This window comes from Urocitellus parryii, chromosome 7, assembly GCF_045843805.1.
Source record: "Urocitellus parryii isolate mUroPar1 chromosome 7, mUroPar1.hap1, whole genome shotgun sequence".
Taxonomy (NCBI): Eukaryota; Metazoa; Chordata; class Mammalia; order Rodentia; family Sciuridae; genus Urocitellus; species Urocitellus parryii.
Genome location: NC_135537.1, coordinates 138770060 through 138791090, shown reverse-complemented (window position 1 = coordinate 138791090; position 21031 = coordinate 138770060). Strand labels below are relative to the sequence as shown.

The following is a 21031-nucleotide window of genomic DNA, read 5'->3' as shown; positions in this document are numbered from 1 at the left end:
TAATCCCAGCAGTTTGGGAGGCTGAGCCAGGAGGACCTCAAGTTCAAGGTGAGCCTCAGCAATTTAGGGAGGCCCTAAGCAACTGAGACCCTGTCTCAAAAACAAGAGAGGAGGGCTGGGCCTGTAAGTCAGTGGTAGAGCACTTGCCTACCACAGATGTGGCACTGGGTTAATCTTCAGCAACACACACAAAATAAATACATACATAAATGCTAAATTCTTAAAAAAAAAAAATCCCAGAGGCTCAGGAGGCTAAGGTAGGAGGATCTCCAGTTCAAACCAGCCTAGGCAACTTAGCAAGGCACTACGCAACTCAGTGAAACTGTCTCAATAAAATATAAAAAGCAGTTGGGGATGTGGTTCAGCACCCCTGGGTTCAATCACAGTACCAAAAAACAAACAAACAAACAAGTTCTTTCTCATCTTCCTATAAGCAACAAAATATAACCCTAGAAATCTGCTTTCCAAGCCACACAACACAAGCAAGGGTATCACTCATTTATTAGTACACCTAATATTTTAGAAAATTTCGGGGTTAAAACTTCATTTTAAGACAAAATACCACAGGACCTGTAATTAACACAAACTAGTTGCATTCAAATTATGACTGTAGGAAGTTTTTACTTAAATGATCCTGAAAGATGACTAAATCAAGCACTTAAACTTCAAGGGAAACTCCCAAACTTTCCAGCCCACAATTCTAGGCCATGGAAGGGACTAGGCACTTTCTGCAGTCTTCCCTGGTTGCCTACCTTACAAATTTTGATAGGGATCTAAACACCTGCTGGGTAAGGTAGACCACACCTGTGGTCCCAGCTACTCAAAAGGCTTGAGTTTTGAGTTCTAAACCACCCTGGATAACAGTGAGACCCTACACAAAAATAAAACAAAAAAGCCTGTACCTACCTCCTCTTCCATGCATTATTACCTTTATTGGTTTCTTTCTCCTTAACTAAAATTGCCACTTCTTAAAAATGCTAGAGGATTCCTCAGTTTTCTGACTACATAAAGGCTACACAGCCAACTAAATTAATCCTTTCACAAAGCAAACTCACTTGACAAGCCAACCTGACAAGATATGAGTACATAAGAGACTCTTCTGTTAAAAACAAAAATTAAAATCACTAATTCTGTTTACTTGGTCCCTTTATGTCCATGAATCAGGCATTAGTTTCAGTGTGGAGACAGTCTACAAAACCTGCATGCTATGAATGGTTTAAGAACTTGCAACAGAATTTTATGAATTCCTATTTTGGCCTTCAATGTAACAGTATCTGGCCATCTTGTGTTGGAAACAGAACAAATCAAATTGAAAACCTCCCAGGCTGCTCTAAATGGGTAGTAGAGAATGATTTGTATACAAACGTCTCCAACCATTTGATGAGAAAAGCAATTCATAAAATATTTTCTAACTGCTGGCAGATGATTAAGATAAAAACTACTAGAATGTTACCCATCTTTTTAATATCCCAAAACTTGGCTACTAAGAATTGAGGCCTGGAGTATACTTATGTCAATGTGTCATTTTAGGAAAAAAAGTCAAATGTGGTTAAGAATACATGTACCAAATAAAAAATGTTTTCTAGGACACAGGAAAGCTAGAAATGCATCTTACAGATGCAAATACTTAAGCAGAAACTATTTCAAGGGTATTTACTGCAGTACCTTTCATAATAGCAAGGTTGGAAATAACTTGTCCAAAAGTAAACTTTAAAAATACAGTTCAGGTGTACAGCAATGTTAAAATGAAGAGATCTAACTGCCCAATGTAAAATGACCAATATAATGTGAACACTGATGCATAAACTACCTCTGTAAGAAACTACTTACGAGTCTTTCTGGTAAGGGATAACAGAGAAAATGAATTTTTTTTTCACCTGCCACTGACCTTTTCAGGGAGGAGTATATAGTATATGTCATCCCAATGAGAACTATTTTGACACATTCAACCTTGTTTGGTTGTACACAACCCAACCTTCCATCATAGAAAATGATTGATAATTACACCTTGTGTTAAATACTCATGTTGTACTTTAATGATCAACATACTGGGTTGCTAACTGGTTTGGAAGACAGGACATGTAATCAATTGACTTAAAAGATTATTTAGTGTTCTTCACAACCAGATTACAGGCAGTATTTCTTTTTCCAAAATATACATCTTTGGGTGACAGATAAATAATTTATGGAAGAAAAAAGGAGAAATTTTTTCACATTCAGGCAAATGTAATACTGTCAATGTGTTTGAACTAGAGATTTTATTTTAGAAGTATAAAGGATGGAGGCGCAGTATATTTGGCATTTTTAATTTAGGTTTGTTTTATTTAAGTTTAATGTTAATTCCATGCTGTGTTTCAGTAAGAACAATACAGATTCTGTATCTGTGGCTCCAGTCAGATATCCAGTAGTACAAATTAGCTTCAAGTTACACATACTGAACAAAAGAGGTTGAGCGAGCGAAGGAGGGTAGGGGAGGCAGGGGAAAAGGGAAGGAGAAGAAACAAAGAATTGAACACGCATGCAGGCTTCTCCATACCACCTTCAATGCTAACCTGCTTCAGAGGGAGAGTAAAAAGTAGGCAAGAATGAGCAGCCACGGATTGTTGAACTGTTACCAGCACCACGCTTTTCAGCAACATTTCAGCACAATTTGAAACACTTTTTACAGCAAAACCATAACAACAAACCTCCCCCAAAACAACCTTTTAACCACCTCAAGCTAACACCCAATTAAGTTTAAACATTGGTATAAAATTCAAACAATTAGAAAAAGGAAAAAAAATGATACCACATATGCCTCTAAAGTGTGATCAATCTCTCTCTCAGATGCATCACCTAGAAGTCTAATGGCTTTCAAATATAATTTCCATTTCTAATGGTGATCTTGCCACTTCTGGCACGGAGACAATACAGTAATGCTGAAAAAGCCTCTATGCAGTCCTGTTAGTGTCTTAAAGAACCTAAAAGCTGGGACCAGTAAATCCACAGAAATTCACTCTTGCCTTTAAGAACTTTTGGAAACGGTTTAAAAAAAAAAGGAAAAAAAAAAAAAACAACCAAAAACAAAAAAGAAAAAAAAAATCAAAACAAAACAAAAACAAAACAAAACAAAAAATACAGGAGGGAAAAAAAAAACCAGGGCAGGAACCTAAATTCTGAGACCAAATGTAAAAGTCAGATTTGGTGGTTCTCAGTGACAATGGGGAACTTCCAAGGGGTGGGGCAGGGAGGAGTGGGGTGGTCAGAGATGGTTTCTCTTGTTGGCTTTTATGTCTCACTGATTTTCATCTTCCACATCCTGCAGCGCTTCTTTATTCTGCTCTTCACCTGTAAAGAAGAAAGACAATATTTCATGAAGCTACAATATTCATAAAGTTGTTGTTCCAACTCAAAAGACACATATTTGATACCATCAGTATTGAACACAGACAGGCAAAGGACTTCTATCATCCTTGATACCTGAGTGATGTCTAAATTAAGAAGGGCTGCTAATCACGGTCCTGAAATGGTCAATAGTCATAAAAAAGAAACTGATGCACAAATCAATGATTTTATGTTTAAAAGAAGCTCTTAAAAGTACACAGCCAAAGTAATCATAGTCTTAAAATAATTTTCAAGCTTTTATGTATATCTTGGGTCAAAATACTCTTTCTCAATAACCTCACCCCTTTTAAACCAAGAGTATTTTGCTTTTTTTTAGAGGGGAGGGGTGCAAAATCTAATTTACCCAGAAACTCATATCAGAAATGTCTCAAAAACTGAACTGAGTAATAAAATGCTCCAAAGGAGTTCTATGGTGTTTGGTGGGGGATATTCTGTTGTTGTAAATGAACACTTAACAATTTTTCTCTTGGCCAGATACATCAATCTATCATCAGATTCCTCACATCAGAGTGAAACAGCATGCTCCAAGTAAACCAGACCATTGAGGTTATTAAAGAAGGGCATTTGGACCAGTTTTCTCATGCTATTCTCTTCTTTTTGAACATGACAATTAGCCTGAGGAGTTCAACTGCACCATGACATGCAACACAAAGCCAGTCTTATTCACTAGAGGAACATCTTCCTATTAATAAGCATTAAACAAATCAGGCATAATAAAGAAACATGCAGAGGCTTTTGCTTAACAATAATAAAAGGAACAAACAGGTAAAATTACATTCTTTTGTACTTTAAACAAATCACTTATAACTTCTACAGACTTACTAGTTTCAATCAAACTAAATTTTCAAAAAAAAAAAATCAATTAACCAGAGGTCAGGAGGCAGAGCTCAGAGGCAGAACATGTGCTTTTAACACATGCAAGGCGGAGTTTGAACCCCAGTATCACATAAAAATAAATTTAAACACACACACACACTCTAAACATCTGAGGGTGGTCAGGTTGGGAGTAGTTAGGATTGAACCCAGGACCCTGCACAAGCTAGGCAAGTATTTTATTAAATTACATCCTTTAGTCCTTTTTATTTTATTTATTTTGGGACAGGCTCTCACTAAATTGCCCCAGCTGGCTTTGAACTTTGTGATCCATACCTCAGCTTCCCAAGTAGCTGGGATGTGTGCCACCACAGAGTTAATATTTTTTAAATCAATCAATCAATAATCATAAAATGTTCAGATCACAACCTACTCATTCATAATGCTCATTATTTAATTAGAATGGACAAATTAATACTGGATGTCTATAAATATGAAGTATTTATACTGAGAACATCTCAATCTTTTTAAAGACCTCTGTGATAAGCAATAAGTGCTATTATAGTATTATGAGTTAAGTAATGGTAGTTTTCAAATCTCCTGTGAAAAAACATCTGGCTTGATAATGTGGCTCTCAAGTTACCTCAAGAACATCAAAACTTTTTGACTTGTAATACAGAAAAAAATATGCAAAGAAAGAAAAAAGAACTCAAAAGACACCCAGCTGTTCCCCCAAAGATTCATTCTACAAATTGTTCCTGTGTTCAAAATTCAGGAAACATCACGGGAGCATTCACATTCACTCTCATTTCTAACAGAAATATATTGCCAATATAAGTTAACCCTAGGACATACTCTAATTACTCATAAGCAATCATTAGATTTGCCAAAAGTTCCAAATAACTTTGGCAGAAAAGTCCTACACATATATAAATCACATCATCGTGTAAGTCACACCCAGACATAGGCAGGGGTAGCAGGCCGATGACGTCTTAGAAAGTTTAGCACCTTGAAATGTAGAACAGGCAGTTTGTAAGCAACAAGATGATAAATATGCAGGCATGATTAGTGAAGAACCCAAACTGAAAGCAAAATTCACTGTGCCATGATAATGACTTACAAAGTAGAGTTTTTAGGAAAGGAAGAGTTGGATTTTCCTTTAGGAATCTATATTGCAAGGAGAGAGGGAGGGAGACAATCATATGAAAGCAACATTACAAGAAAAATAAACCAAGAGAGCAGGACAAAGGAAAACATCAATGATACAAGGGGAGTCAGATTTTGATCTTTCACTTTGTATATACTGCCCTCTAAAAAATAATCTAATCCTTCCTTTTACTTCTAAGAAAATAATATCCTTTTATAAAGTACACAGAAAAGTGACAGGTATTTCTGTGCCTATTCCTTCTAGATTTTGGAGGAACAGATAGCACACACATATTCTTTTGTATGAAACAGTCCTCTTAGAGAAAACGACTGAAATCACCCCGAGAGGAAAGCGCAGTGATCCCTTTAAAGAACTATGTTCCAAAACACTGGGACAGACATTAACATACACTGTAGTAACAAGACATAAAAGCATGTAAGTAAACTGCATACATTTCTTCCTTTAGAAACGCTCAATTCAAATCCTTCATGACACTACCTTGCACAGCCAGAAATAAAGGAGAAAACCACCTAAATAATACTTATAAACTAAATGCAAGTAACATTCTGGAAAATCACAAATTTCATGATAGTAATTCTATATTTAGCATGGAATCTATTAAAAATCACCTAAGAGAACATACAGTACTATATTTTTTTAAAGCAAAAGTGGTAAAAAATTTCCTAATGCCCTTAATAATTTAAACTTACTACAATATTAATGATCTTTTTTCATTATTAATATTATCATGCTCCTTAACTATAAGCATTTTTAAACAAAAAAATTTAATAACTAATGAAAATACTGTTTTTACTAAATTTGATCAACTGTTCAAATTATACTGAATAAGGGAACTGAAACAACTGAATTTCTCCAGTTTAAAAATAACTTTCACTCTCTGATTTCTGATCATCATATGAGCTCCTTCCTCTCTGCCATGATGTTCAGCCTCACTTTGAGCCCAGTCTGCTTTCTATGGATTGAGACGTCTGAAACCATAAGCCCCCAGATAAAACTCTCCCTCCTCTATAGTTGTTCTGGTTTCGTCTCAGAGGGAAAAAAGCTAACTAAAACAGAAGTTGGTACCAGCAGTGGGGATTACTGTTGACAAACCTGACCACGTGGGTTCACAACTTCTGGAACTTTTTGGAATTGGTTGGAGAAATTTTGAAATGTGTAGCGGTACAAGTTGGCCAATTCCAGTGGGAGCTCAGAAGACCAGAATGCCAACAGGACTATGGACAGTGAAAACAGGGCTCGAGGGGGTTTAGAGGAAGGGGAGAACACTAAAACTAACTTTCAGGATTAAAGAAAAACCTATGCTAAAATGTCACAAGCAATCTTTGTACAAAGAATCTTTCCTATCATGAAAATAGTTTAAAGAAAATATTCCAATTTTAAGATGGTCCACTTCATAAAACCATACTCAATAACCCAAATATGACAGTTAACGTTCTGTATAAAAATGGAATGATGACATATAGTCTACTTTTGACTAATCAACTCTTAATTATCTGCGAGAATGAGCTATAGGTGTATTAGAGAATATAAATTTAATTTATATTTAACTGGAAAATCTAGCAACTTAGATACTGTAAGGTCTGGCATCAAATGTCTTTAAAAAGGCATTTCAACCCAGGTCACCTCTGTTACTTTCAGCCTTAAAAACATGTCCCGAGATTGGAGGAGTAGAGTTTACTTAAAGGAAAGCAGCAATTGTTCCTGCTTACCAAACTCTCCACATGCTTTCCTTTTCATTTTGCTTTCCCTTTTATTCCCTCAAACAGGCACAGAAATACTAATTCACCGAGCTGCGGGCAACTGGCCATTCTTTCTAACGGTTATTGTCAAAAAATCATAGAATTTTAAAGCTAGATGGAACCTGAAGTCATTGTAGTTTAGATATGGGAAACTAGTTTTGTGTTCCAAAGAACTAATAGTGGTTTTCTGAAGTTTTGTTTGGAAAAGCACCCTTGGCTTCCTCTGAATTTGTTCTAGTCAGTTACATTTCAAATCTTATTAATTCAGACCTAGTCAAACACATGAAAACTTCATAAACACAGGAGCTTTAGAATTTAGAAGCTAAATCACCTCATTCTCATGTTAGTACCATAACCTAAGTCAGAAATTTAATTCAATCTTTGCAGAGTAAACAAACTGACTATATATATATAATACCCCAATACATAAGTATATTTCAGACATCACAGCATGTGGGTTTGGCCAACGGGACGATATAGCCATCCTCAAGCAACATAACATATACTTCAATTTGGATACTTTAGAAACTGCAGCTAAAACTGTCAACACACTTTCTGTTCTAACCCTTTACCACCATCACCAGCAACCATACAACTGTCTCATAATGGTCATATCACACTGTCCTCTCTCCAGCCCACCTTCAATAGGGGGAGAGGGTTGTAACACAGTGGTAGAGCATGAGTTTCAATTGCCAGCAAAATAAACATTATAAATTTGGATCTCCACGTTTAAAGTAAAGATTTGTACACATTCCCTCAATCGAAATTAAATTTTATAAAACACTAAGAGTGTTTTTTCTTAGTAACTGTGTGGAACTAAAAACCTTTCCAAGTAAAACTCCATCAGACCCCTTAAATATAAAATACCCAAGGACAAAACATTTCATTTCTCTACAGACTTCAGGAGGAAAATAAGTCCCTTTTTAGATGAAAGATTTCCAAACAAAGGTACATCAAAAATAGCTACCAATACCATCTAGTTTGAAATACAATTAACTTCTACCTCCCCAAACTGAATCTGAGAAGATGAAATTGTCTGTTCTCCCATCCCTCTTTCCCTCAGCCTTCAAAGAACTGTGAAAGAGGTAAACTAAGTTTAACAAAACATTTTTAATTAGAGGCAAAACTTTAAAATCTTTAAATATTAACATAAGATCCCCCTATTCTAAATATGTCTTTTATCTCTATGCTTTTCTTTGGTACCATTTCCTATGAAGGAAGTAATTGATATTTGGTAGCAGACAGGCTCTGAATTTATGTTGTATTTTAATGTTAAAAAAACAAGAAATTTAAAAAATGAGTAAAATGATCCAGCAACTCAGATATAATTTACTACAGAAAGTTTACTTACCATCACCCTGCATGTCTGAAGTCCATAGTGTCAGGTTATCACGTAACAATTGCATGATAAGTGTAGAGTCCTTATAGCTTTCTTCACTCAGTGTATCCAGTTCTGCAATTGCATCATCAAAAGCTGCTTTTGCCAACCTAAAATTAAATAAATGTATTACAAAAATTAACAGTGCAAAAATAATGAGATATCAATCTTACCCTTCCAGTTGAATAATGGTAACAATGAATTTTTTAAAAAGAATTATTTGGGGGGCTAGGGTTGTGGCCCAGCTGTAGAGCTCTCACCTAGCATGCTCGAGGTGATGGGTTTGATCCTCAGCACCACCTAAATAAAGAGGTGGAGTTCTGATACATTCTATAACGCGAATGGATGTTGAAAACATTATTTTAAAAAAGAAGAATTAATTTGGAATAAATATATTTTGAGCACTACTTTTTACTATGCTTTCTGCAAGCATCTTACCTCTGGCTACAATATACAGACCTAATTCTATATAGGCTAACAACATGTACAAATTCCAAGGGAAACCACCATCAAAATATATGCAAAATAATAAAAGCATTTTTGCAAGTTCTAGTTAATGGTTCAATTACTTAAGTTTTATAGCAACAGAAAGTCTCAAGACAATACCCAGGAACTTTGTAGTAAAACTGTACACTAGCATAAAGGGAACTTTAGGCTTAATGTTTTCCTATAAATCTCACACACACACACACAAATCACTTCTAAAAGTTAAATTTAATTGCTCTCTCCATTCCTTATTCTTTAAATCACTTCCATTGAAAAGAGGAAAAAAAAGGATTTTTACTGCTATAATATTTATTATGAAAGCTTTTATAAAATAAATAAATAGGAAGCTGAGGGTGGAAGCGTATGCCTGTAATTCTACTAACTCCAGAGGGTGACGCAGCAGATCACAAAGTTCAAGGCCAGCCTCAGCAACTTAAGGGAACTGTTCTCAAAAAATAAAAAGGACTGAGTACCACTGGATTCAATCACCAATATCACAAAAAACTGAGGAAGCCAGGCAGGATGACACATGCCTACAATTCCAGTGACTGGAGAGACTGGGGCAGTAAGATCACAAGTTTTAGACCAGCCTCAGTAATTTATTGAGGCCTTAAGCAATTTAATGAGACCCTGTCTCATTAGGACTGAGGAGTAAGCTCAGTGGTACAATGCCCCTGGGTTCAAGAACAAAAAAGTGGGAGAGGCTGTGGTAGAATAACTACCATGTATGAGGTTGTGTGTGTTCTCCAGCACCACCACCAATAATAAAATTTCCTATGACATATAATCAAAAAGACTTTACAATTTGTAATATAACAAACTATTCTTGGGCTGGGGATGTGGCTCAAGCGGTAGCGCGCTCGCCTGGTATGTGTGCGACCCGGGTTCGATCCTCAGCACCACATACAAATAAAGATGTGCCCGCCGAAAACTAAAAAAAAATAAATATTAAAAAAATTCTCGGGGGGCTGGGGATGTGGCTCAAGCGGTAGCACGCTCGCCTGGCATGCGTGCGGCCCGGGTTCGATCCTCAGCACCACAAACAAACAAAGATGTTGTGTCCGCCAAGAACTAAAAATAAATAAATATTTAAAAAAAAAAAAAAAAAAAGAGTCTCCTCTACAAACTTCAAAAATAAAAAATAAAAAAAAAATTCTCGGGCTGGAGATGTGGCTCAAACGGTAGCGTGCTCGCCTGGCATGCGTGCGACCCGGGTTCGATCCTCAGCACCACATACAAACAAAGATGTTGTGTCCGCCGAAAACTAAACAATAAATATTAAAATTTTTAAAAAAAATTCTCAATAAATAAATAAAACCTTAAAAAAACTATTCTTAAAATGCATGCAAAGAAGCTAACAAAAATAAGCTATAAACAATAGAACTGAGCCCAGAAGAAAACTGTCATATACATAACTGTCAGTTAACTTCATAAATTAGGGTACCAAAATCATTCAATAACAAAAAGCAACTTCAACAAAATGTTATTAAGAAAACTAGATATTCACATGCATGACAATGAACTCTTGCATTATTACAAAAATTTTTAAATTAAAAAAAAAATGATCAAAGGGCTGGGGATGTACAAGAGTACTTGCCTGGCCCACATTAAGGCCCTGAGTTGGACCACCAGCAGCAGCACAAGTATGTATATACACACATACACACACACACACACACACACACACACACACACACACCCCAAAGACCTAGAAACTTACAATCTAAAACTATGAAATGCTGGAAGAGAAAAAAGCAAAACAGGATAAAAACATTCATGGCACTGGATCTGAACATGGCTTTTTGTTTCTTTTTTTTTTGGATGGGCAGGGGTGCGGAGAGTACTGGGAATTAAACACCAGGGCACTTAACCACAGCCCCAGAAGTTTTCATTTTGAGAAAAGGTCTTGCTAAGGTACTGAGGATTGGCTTAGAACTTTGCATTCCTCCTGGCTCAGCCTCAATAGTCACTGGGATTACAGACATGCGCCACCATACTTGGTGTATTTTTTTTTTTTAGTGCTGTGGATTGAACCCAGGGCCTTGTGCATGCAAGGCAAGCACTTTACCAACTGAGCTGTATCACCAGCCCTGGATTTTATTTTCTTACATGACAAAGCATGGGAAATTTTTCAAAAATTGATAAATTTGATTTCATCAGATTAAAAACATTTAAACGTCAAAAAGTAATATCAAGCTGGGCATAGTCGTACAAAAGTATAATTCTACCTACATAAGAGACTAAAGCAGAGAGATTCTTTTTTTAGTTGTAGATGGACACAATATCTTTATTTTATTTATTTTTATGTGGTGCTTAGGATCAAACCTAGTGCCTCACATATGCAAGGCAAGTGTTCTACCACTCAACTACAACCCCAGCCCAAAGCAGAGGGATTCTTAAGTTGAAGCCAGCATGGACACCTTAGGGAGACCCTGTCTCAACAAATAAAAAATTTTAAAAAGCCAGGGTATAGTTCAACGATAGATAGAGCACCTTAGGTTCAAAATTCATAGTACCAAAACAATAAAAGTAAAATAAAAAAACAGCAGGTATTAGTAAAAACATGGAGAAAATAGAACTCTCAAATTTTGCTGATGGGAATGAAAAATGATTCACTTTCTGTAGAAGAGGTCGGACTCCTCAAAAAGTTGAAGCAGCATTACCATGCCCATCAATTCTAATTCTAGGGAGGATTAAAAACAGGGATTCAAACAGATACTTGTTATGCTGATTATTTAAAAAGACAAAAACCAAAAAACAAAACACAACTAGTCATCAAAAGATAAACTAAATGTGTTATAAATGGAACATTCAGCCTCAAAAAGGACTTCAGGGGTACCCTTCAAACCCCTGAAGTCCTTTGTAGCTCAGTGGTAAAGCACCAGCCCAGCATGCCCAAAGCCCTGGCTTCAAAAAAAAACATAGACAACTTTAGTAGAGATATATGCTATAATGTGAATAAATCTTGAAAATATGCTTATAAAATAAGCCATACAGAAAAGAACAAATATTATGATTCCAAGTATTGGAGGTAGGTAGAACAGGCAAATTCAGAAGCAGAAAATAAAATAGATAGGTGTGTAGTATACACCTATAATCCCTGCCCCTCAGGAGGCTGAAACAGGAGGATAACCAAGTTCAAGGCAAGCCTGGGCAATTGGAACTGGGTTAGAAGAGAAACTGGAGCAGAGTGCTGATGAAAAGTCTTGAAACAGAAAGTCAGTTACACAACACTGTGGCTATACTTAATGTCACTGAACTGCACACTTAAAAATGGTTACAAATTATAAAAACTCATGTGATGTGTACTTAACCACAATTTTTGAAATCTGTGTCTATAATAACTAAAAACACTAAAATTTATATCTACAATATCAAAAACTAGGAACAACCTAAAGTAAAAACAAGAGAATAGCTTACATTAATGACACTGAAAATTGTTTTTATTAAGACAAAAAATACTAGTAATATATTCAATAAGAGAATAATAATTCTTTCCCAGAGGTGCTGGGAATCAAACTCCAGGCCTTATGTCTGCTAGACAAGTGCCCTACATCCCCAATCCCAGAAAATAACTAATTAAAAGCATGCCCATAAAGACTAAAAGGTGACATACAAAAAAATTTTATTATGGTAATTCCTCATTCCTTTCCCACACACATTATGTTAAAATCTTTTGAATCTACAATTCAGATCTACAGAACTGAAACAATCAACACAATGATTATTAACTGCTATATGTCTATCTGTTACCCCAACAGTTTCAGCAAGAACCAAAAGAATTCATGTGACTAAGACTACAAAGATGGTTCCAATGAACAAAATAAGTATCTATCTCTTCCTCCAGAACCTTTTCACTTCACATTGAGGAGCTTCTGTTCTCCTCCATGACTTACCTGCAGGCACGGTCAGGGGAATTAAGAATTTCATAGTAGAATACAGAAAAGTTGAGAGCAAGACCTAAACGAATGGGGTGCGTTGGTGGAAGTTCTGTCATTGCAATATCACTAGCAGCTTTATAAGCCACTAGGCTGTTCTCTGCAGCCTCCTTCCTGTCATTTCCTGTGGCAAACTCGGCCAGATACCTGTGGTAGTCCCCTTTCCTACAACAAAACAAAACCAAAATTAGGAATGCATTTGAAATAGAAAAACTTTAAACTTTTTATAATATATAAAATAAAATATATAGCCCAATTAAAAAAAAAGCATTTAAAAACCCAGGAATGAGGAACTAGAGATCTGTCTCCTTGATCATGAAATAAATGCCTTTTTTTCCCCCCCATGCGGTACTGGGTTTGCACTAAGACCTTGAGCATGTGCTCTACTATTGACATCCCCAGCCCTCAAAAAAAAAACGTTTCTATATAATGGTTAAAACTGCTCCGTGGGCTGGGCGTGGTGGACCCTACATATAATCCCAGCTACTCAGGAGGCTGAAGCAGAAGGATAGCAGGTTTGGAGCCAGTCTAAGCAATTTAGTAAGACTCCTTCTTAAAATAAAGGGCTGGGGATATAGCTCAGTGCTAGAGCACTTGACTTGCATGTGAGACACGCCCCCACACACATTTGATTCCAGGAGTGTGGGGGGGTGTGGGTGGATGGATAGATAGTGAAGTGTAATCTATAGATGGGAGAAGAATCCCAAAGCAAAAGAAGGTAAATAAAGCAAAAGCCAATATATTTTTTATAATAGACTGATCATCTTAAAATCAATTCTATAATACCAGTGAAATCTGCAAATGAATACCAAGCTATTTAAGTTTTAAGAATCACTCCTCCCATATAACCTTCTAACATTAAATAATTTATTAAAACAAAAGCTGAAAACCTATGTAGAAAAAAATGTCATGATTCTAAGGCCAACTTTTAATCTTACATTTTCCCTTCTAGTATGGAACCTACATTTTATAATAGAAAACCTTGGACTCGCCAGTGTTAGCTGCTGGAATGAGGTGTTTGTCCAGTACATCCAGAATGTCACAACAGATTAACTTTAGCTCGGTCTCAACCTGGAAGGGTGGGGGGAAAAAAATCAGATTAGGTCTAGAAATTCTATAAAGTATTACACATTTGACCACCTACCTCTGACTTTAAGAAAGGAAAATCTAGGCCGGGCATGGCATATGCCTGTAATCCCAGCGCCTCAGGAGACTGAGGCAGGAGGATCACAAGTTCAAAGCCAGCCTTAGCAAAAGCAAGATGCTAAGCAACTCAGTTGAGACCCTGTCTCTACATAAAATACAAAAAAATAGGGCTGGGGATGTGGTCAATGGTTGAGTGTCCCTGAGTTCAATGCCCAGTACAAAAAAAAAAAAAAAAAAAAAAAGGAAGGAAAGTCTAGTATAAAGTAGAACACACCCCTCTCTTAAACCTCCTCCTTTCTTGACCCAAAATTACAGAAAGTCTCCAGATTATTAACTGTAACTTTTCCTCTCTGAATGCTATTCCTTAAGGGTGTACTTACACACGCCACACCTCTCAGTTCAGCAACAGAATTGCCAGTAATAATGTAACACCCGTTGCTTGCTTTTAAATGCTGGGCATTTACATGAACTACCAACTATTACCTCCATTTACAGAGGAAAAAAAGAAGTTAAGGTTCCTTACTTATCCTAAAGTCCAACAACAAAAACTCAAGTGGGCTGCAATTTGCCTCGTCCATCAAAACCTGGATTTAATTCCCCTCATATATGAACCCAGACGGGTACAAAGAAAAAAAAAATCAACAGTTTATCTTCAATACTCACATTCCTAACTATATTCCAAGAACCAATCACTTTAGTGGAAGTGATTCACAAACAGTTATGGCACCAAAAATCTGCAGGCCAAAGTAAACACTGCCACTCATTTCTTATCAATTTATAATGCCAAAAATACACAGTACCCCCCAAATATACATGATCACCTTGTCATCAATTTCCTATTAATTCTCAGTAATACTGTTAAACCTTCCTAGTTTGATCTCCTTTGCATTAATAAAGAATTCTCCCTCTTTCTCTTCTCCTAGTCTTAACCTTAACCTAAGTAAAACTAGCTGTCTTCTGAATAAAGTACCTGCCTGATAATTTTCAAGTAGAGAATGCCCTAGGAGTATGAAGACTTCTAAGTTCTCTTAAATCCTCGCCTATTGGATATGACTGCTTTTATTACTCCAAAGCAAATCTCCAGGCCCTTTCCCACATTCATGAAATATATATAGCCTACTTCTCCAATAACTGATACTGCACCAAGGTATTATCTTCCATGTTCCATTCAGCACAGCCTTTTTTTTTTTTCCTTGCTTGTGGTAATGGGGATTGAATCCAGGGATGCTCTACCACTGAGCTACAGCCTCAGCCCTTTTTGAGATACTATCTAAGTGACTGAGGTTGGCCTTGCATTCCTCCTACTTCAACCTCTAGGAATAACTGGAATTAAAGGCATGCACCACCAAGCCCAGAATAAACAATTCATTGATCTCTATCTATGACCTTAACTTCAACTGTGTTGCTGTATCCTAAATTCTAATATTCCAACTCTTAGCCTATAACTTCTTCTTTTGCTTTTTTTTTAACTCATTATTCCTATTTAGAGAGTGGGCAAACCTCCAGTCTATTGATTTCATATTCTCAAGTTATCAGTTATTGTGCTCAATTCATGCTTCCCTTCACTCATTAGACAAAATCCCACAACTAGCTCATAGTATTTTTCTTCATCATCTTTTCTCATTTCCTCAGCCCTCTGGTTCAAACTTGTCTACTGCCAACCCATATTATTTGTTTCACCATATTTGAGGGTGGGGGTAATGCCAATCCTAACTCACTACATTCTATGTTACCTCAATATGTTATTTAACACTTAGAACCTGTTTTTGCCATCTATACATTGAGATAATATCTGCCTTTTCAGGGTTATTTATTTATTTTGGTGACACTGAACCTAGGAACCTAAAGCATACTAGGCAAATTTCTTACCACTGATACATCCCAAGCCCCACCTTTATATGCATGTATAAAACGAACATGATCTAAAATAACCTCATGAAACAATTCTTAATCCAAAACCCTCTGATAATTTCTACTGTTTAAAAAACAATAACTAGAGGCTGGGGTTGTGGCTCAGCGGTAGAGCACTCGCCTTGCAGACCCTAGGTCCTGGGTTCAATTCTCAGCACCTTAAAAAAATAAAGGTATTGTGTCCAATTACCACTAAAAAAATATATATTTTTAAAAAATGACTAGATTAAGACTCCATATGGAGAGTGACAGTATGTTTCAAATTGTGTGGCACACAAGAAACATACAAAATTGCCCCTAAATGTTGTCAATGATGTTTTAATACTTATAATAAAAGCAACAATTAAATTTGTTCTCTAGTTGTGCTCTGATCAAAACTATACACAGCCAGACCAGGGCACATGCTTTTAGTCCTGAAATACTCTGTAGCTGTAATTTCTAATTCAGGTGAATAAAAAGATGAATATTCAATGTGTGCTACAGGATGACCTAAAACATTCAATGTCTAAGGCCAAATTACTTACAGCCATAAGCCTGAGACTTAAGCCACTTAAAAAAAAAACAAGCCTCCTTTCTCTTGGAGAATTTTTTTTTAAACAATAAACACAAACATAAAAGGCAAAAGTCAGGACACATTTAATCCCACACGCTTACCAGAGGGCCTGGGTCCTCCTGATCATGGACTGGAACCTCTAAAACTATGAGCCAAAATAACCTTTTTATAATTTAATTACCTAAAATATTTTGTTACAGTAAAAGAAGCTGACTAATTCAAGTAAGACTTTCAATAGAAGAATGCAACAAAATTCTACAAATTAACCCAACGACAACTTCTACATGTAAGAAATAACAATCATTTTCCTTGAAAAATGCAACCATCTCACCATTTGCCGATATTCCCGAATCATTTTTAGTTTGTCTTCTCCTCCCTTGTTTTCTTCTTTCTGTTCAATGCTGCTGATTATTCTCCAAGAAGCTCTTCTAGCTCCAATCACATTTTTATATGCAACAGATAGGAGGTTTCTTTCTTCAACTGTCAGCTCCACATCCATCCCTGCTACTTTCTTCATTGATTCCACCATTTCTAAATGGGAGAAAAAAAAAAATCAGTCCATACAAACTTAAAAATCTTTGTTAACATCCCTTTCACAGTGTCTACTCCCTTCGCCAAGTTAACAGAAAGCAAGAGCTAAAATATTTAACAAAAATAGGGGCTATGTGTATAGATCAACAGAAGAGCACATGGACCCTGTGGATCAATCATGGATCAATCAACAGCACCTCCTTGATGTTAACAAAAAAGAAATTTTAACAAAAATAACCTCATAATCATAAAAACTAATGGGACAGCAGGACCAGGAAAAAGCCACCTATAATCTTATCTACTGAGATTGACTGAAGTCAATCTCAGTCAAGCTCAAAGTAAGCCTTGGCAACTTAGCAAGATCCTGTCTCCATAAATAAATAAATATATAAATAATAATGATGATGATAAAATAATAATATACTGGGGATGTAGCTTAGTGGCAGAGCACACCTGGGTTCAATTCTTAGTGCTGTGGAAATAATAAAAAATTAGAAGAGGGCTGGGGATGTGGCTCAAGCAGTAGCGCGCTCGCCTGGCATGTGCAGGGCACTGGGTTTGATCCTCAGCACCACATAAAAATAAAGATGTTGGGTCCACCAAAAACTAAAAAATAAAGAATATTAAAAAATTCTCTCTCTAAAAAAAAAAAAAAATAGAAGAGCCAACAAGAGAATATAGAGCGTAAGTTATATGGAATCAGGAAAACTTCATGCAATGTCTTGTATGATTTATATTACGATTTGGAGGCATCTCAGATTAAATAAGAATACACACCTATCCATTCTCCAGTCAAAGTAATCAGGCTGGCAGTTTGAGAAAAAGATTAAAAATTTACAGGCTCTAGCCAAGCATAGTGGCACACATCTGAAATCCCAACAACAGAAGGATCACCAAAGTTCGAGGTCCCAAGCAAATTAGCAAGACTCTGTCTCAAAAATAAACGGGGTAGGGTTGTGGCTCAGAGGTAGAACACTTGCCTAGCATGCGTGAGGCATTGGGTTTGATCCTCAGCACCATATAAATATAAGATAAAGGTATTGTGTCCACCTTTAAATAAAAAAATAAATATTAAAAAAATATATAAAATAAATAAAGAGATCTGGGGATGTAGCTTGTGTAAAGTACCTCTGAGTTCAATTCCCAGTACCCCATTAAAAAAAAAAAAAGTTTACATGTTCTAAAACATGTTGCCTTACAAGTAACTACAAATTGAACTGTATTTCAAAAAAACCTACCAAAATCTCAAGAGGAAGGGAGGATTCAAAACAACAAAAGTATACTGAGCACATGAGTCACAAGTACAAACCTGTGATTGGGGTGGGGGTAGGGGATTTAAGTCAGGAGTACTTTACCACTGAACTATAATCCAATTCTTTTTTTCTTCCTTTTCTTTTAAGACATGGGTCTCACTAAGTCACTTAGAGCCTCACTAAATTGCTGAGGCTGGCCTCAAATTTGCAATCCTCCTTCCTCAGCCTCCTGAGTCACTGGGATTACAGTCATGTGTCATGGTACCCTGCAAACTTTTGATGTTTCTAACCCTCATTTTAGAAAAGCATGATCTACCTAAGAATTCATTCACTGGTAATGGTTACTATCTGTTACCACTAGGTGGCAAGCAAAGAAAAGGGCCCAAATAATCTTTGGAATATCCCAATACATAAAAAATACTACGAGAAAACAAAGGACCAAAAACAGCTCAATAATACCAAACAAATGTATTAACAACAAAAATGATGCTTTTAGAAAAGACTTAATGCCATCATTATCAAGTGGCTCTCCATGTTTACAGATTCAGAATTTTTGGTGATGAGACATAAAAATCTGTTTTTTTTTTTAAACAAGTATATATTAATTCCTTAAGCATAAGCATACCTTAACAAATAGGTAAAATGACAGCACCTTCACTGTTTAACAGTATGGTAAAAATAAGGAAGTCTTCCAAATGTGCAACCCCAGGAAAATGCCTCAAAAATTATCCCTTCAGCCGGGCACAGTGGTGTATAAATTGTACTCCCAGTTGCTGGGGAGACTTGAGATAGGAGGATTTTTTAGTTCAAAGCAGACTCTGAAACTCAGCAACTCAGTGACACTGTCTCTAAATAAAATTTAAAAAGGACTGGGAATGTGGCTCAGTAGTTAAGTGATCCTGGTTGAATCCCTGGTACACCCCCCAAAAAATCATTCCTTCAGAATACCAGAAAATAGAAGTATTAAGATGCAATAAAGCTCTTTAGAATACAGTTCAGCAGTTGTTTTTTTTTTTTAATAACCATTATGTGACCAAGCAATCACAGTTCTAGATATTATCCAAAAGAAATGAAAACATTATCTTCATAAAGACTTTTGCATTATGTTAATAGCAACCTGATTCTCCTAACAACAAAAATGTGAAAATAACTCAATGTGCATCAAGAAGTGAAATGAATAAACTGTGGTACACACCTATATTACAGATTATTTAAAACTGAAAGATAATTAAAGTAAATATCAAAAACACTTTTAAGTGAAAAAAGACATTGTATGATTCCATTTGTATCAAATTACTTAGTTAATTTATATTTGGTACTGGTAATTTAATCCAGGAGTGCTTCACCACTGAGCTACAACCCCAGTCCTTTTAAATTTTTGAGACAGGGCCTCACTAAGCTGCTGAAGTTAGAACTTACAATCCTGCCTCAGCCACCCAAATTGTTGGGATTACAGGTGTGTGCCCAGCACAAAGACTAAATTTGGAGGCAATGGAGTTCAGTTCAGTTCCATTCTAGCTTATTTTCAAAAACCAACAAATTAAACATACCTGAGAAAACCAGTAATTCAATTTTCCAAATTGGTACAAAGTATTAATAAAATAAAGTAACCCAGATATACCAGAAAGTATCATTATTTATTCTTTTTCATTGCAAGGTTATGCATTATGTATGAAAAAAAAAACTAAACACAACTATCTAATGTTATAAAGTTTTACCAGTGATTTCTGGATACTATTCCAAATGATTAATCTAAATCTATTTTTCATTTTGCTGTGCATTACAAAATTTCAACATTTTCTGGGGGGGTGGTGTTAAGGACAGAACTCAGGGCCTTGTACAAACTGAGCAAGCCATAAAGCACTAAGCTATAGCCCTATACCCAACAATGAACATTTAGTATTTTATAATACAAGGGGAAATGTATTTAAAACAGTGATAAATCTACTATTCTAAATTCAACTATATAATTACCTTCATTAGTGACAAAACAATGCAAAGAGTACTATGTGGTAAAACTACAGAAGCAGTAATTATCCCTTCATTAAATAACAGCTTTACTGAGATAAAACTTACATACTATAACCATTTACACATTTAGAGCACACAATTCAATGGTTTTTAGTATATTCATGTAATTCTACAACCATTACCTCACTTCTAAAAGAAAAACCCCAGAACATCATTTACCCCCAAATCCAACTACTGGGGTGAGGAGAAAAATCAATCTATTTAGTTTCTATAAATCTGTATAACCTAGAACTGTGCATGTGGTACTTGGTAACTGGATTCTCTCACATTGCATATTTTCAAGGTTCATCCACACTGTATTAATACTTTACTTACCTATGTAAATATACCACATTTTATTTATCCATTCACCAGATAATGGGACATATTTCCACTTTGCTATTATGGATAATGCTGCAATGAACACTCATGTAAAACTTTTTGTGTGGATATATGACTTCAGTTGTCTTGAGTACATAACTAAGAGTATAATTAACTCTTTGTGGAAAAATACACCAAATTGTTTTCTACAGGGGCTGTGCAATGTAGGAGGATTCTAAACTCCACATCCTCATCTACACTTGTACCCCACCCCCTTTTTTAAATGATCATATTGTGTTTGAAATGGTATCTCACTGGAATGTTGGGGGGAGGGGATTTGAACCAGGGCCTCAACCATTCTAGGTTGAGACCTCTACTACTGAGCTGCACCCCAATTGTT

At 36.0% G+C, this 21031-nt stretch overlaps 1 protein-coding gene across 3 annotated transcripts in view; it reads right to left on the bottom strand.

The window, feature by feature from the left end:
- Positions 1-2239: 2239 nt before the first annotated feature.
- The window catches only part of Ywhae (tyrosine 3-monooxygenase/tryptophan 5-monooxygenase activation protein epsilon), a 40014-nt gene continuing 21222 nt past the window's right edge, over positions 2240-21031 (bottom strand). For all 3 annotated transcript variants that reach the window (XM_026388988.2, XM_077800483.1, XM_077800484.1), the window contains exons 2-7: positions 16848-17047; positions 13871-13977; positions 12865-13071; positions 8456-8592; positions 5318-5364; positions 2240-3327 (exon numbers count right to left, since the gene is read on the bottom strand). In XM_026388988.2, the coding sequence (XP_026244773.1) occupies positions 5357-5364; positions 8456-8592; positions 12865-13071; positions 13871-13977; positions 16848-17047 (659 nt within the window). In that variant the 3' untranslated portion in view covers positions 2240-3327; positions 5318-5356. The remainder of the gene's footprint in view (positions 3328-5317; positions 5365-8455; positions 8593-12864; positions 13072-13870; positions 13978-16847; positions 17048-21031) is intronic.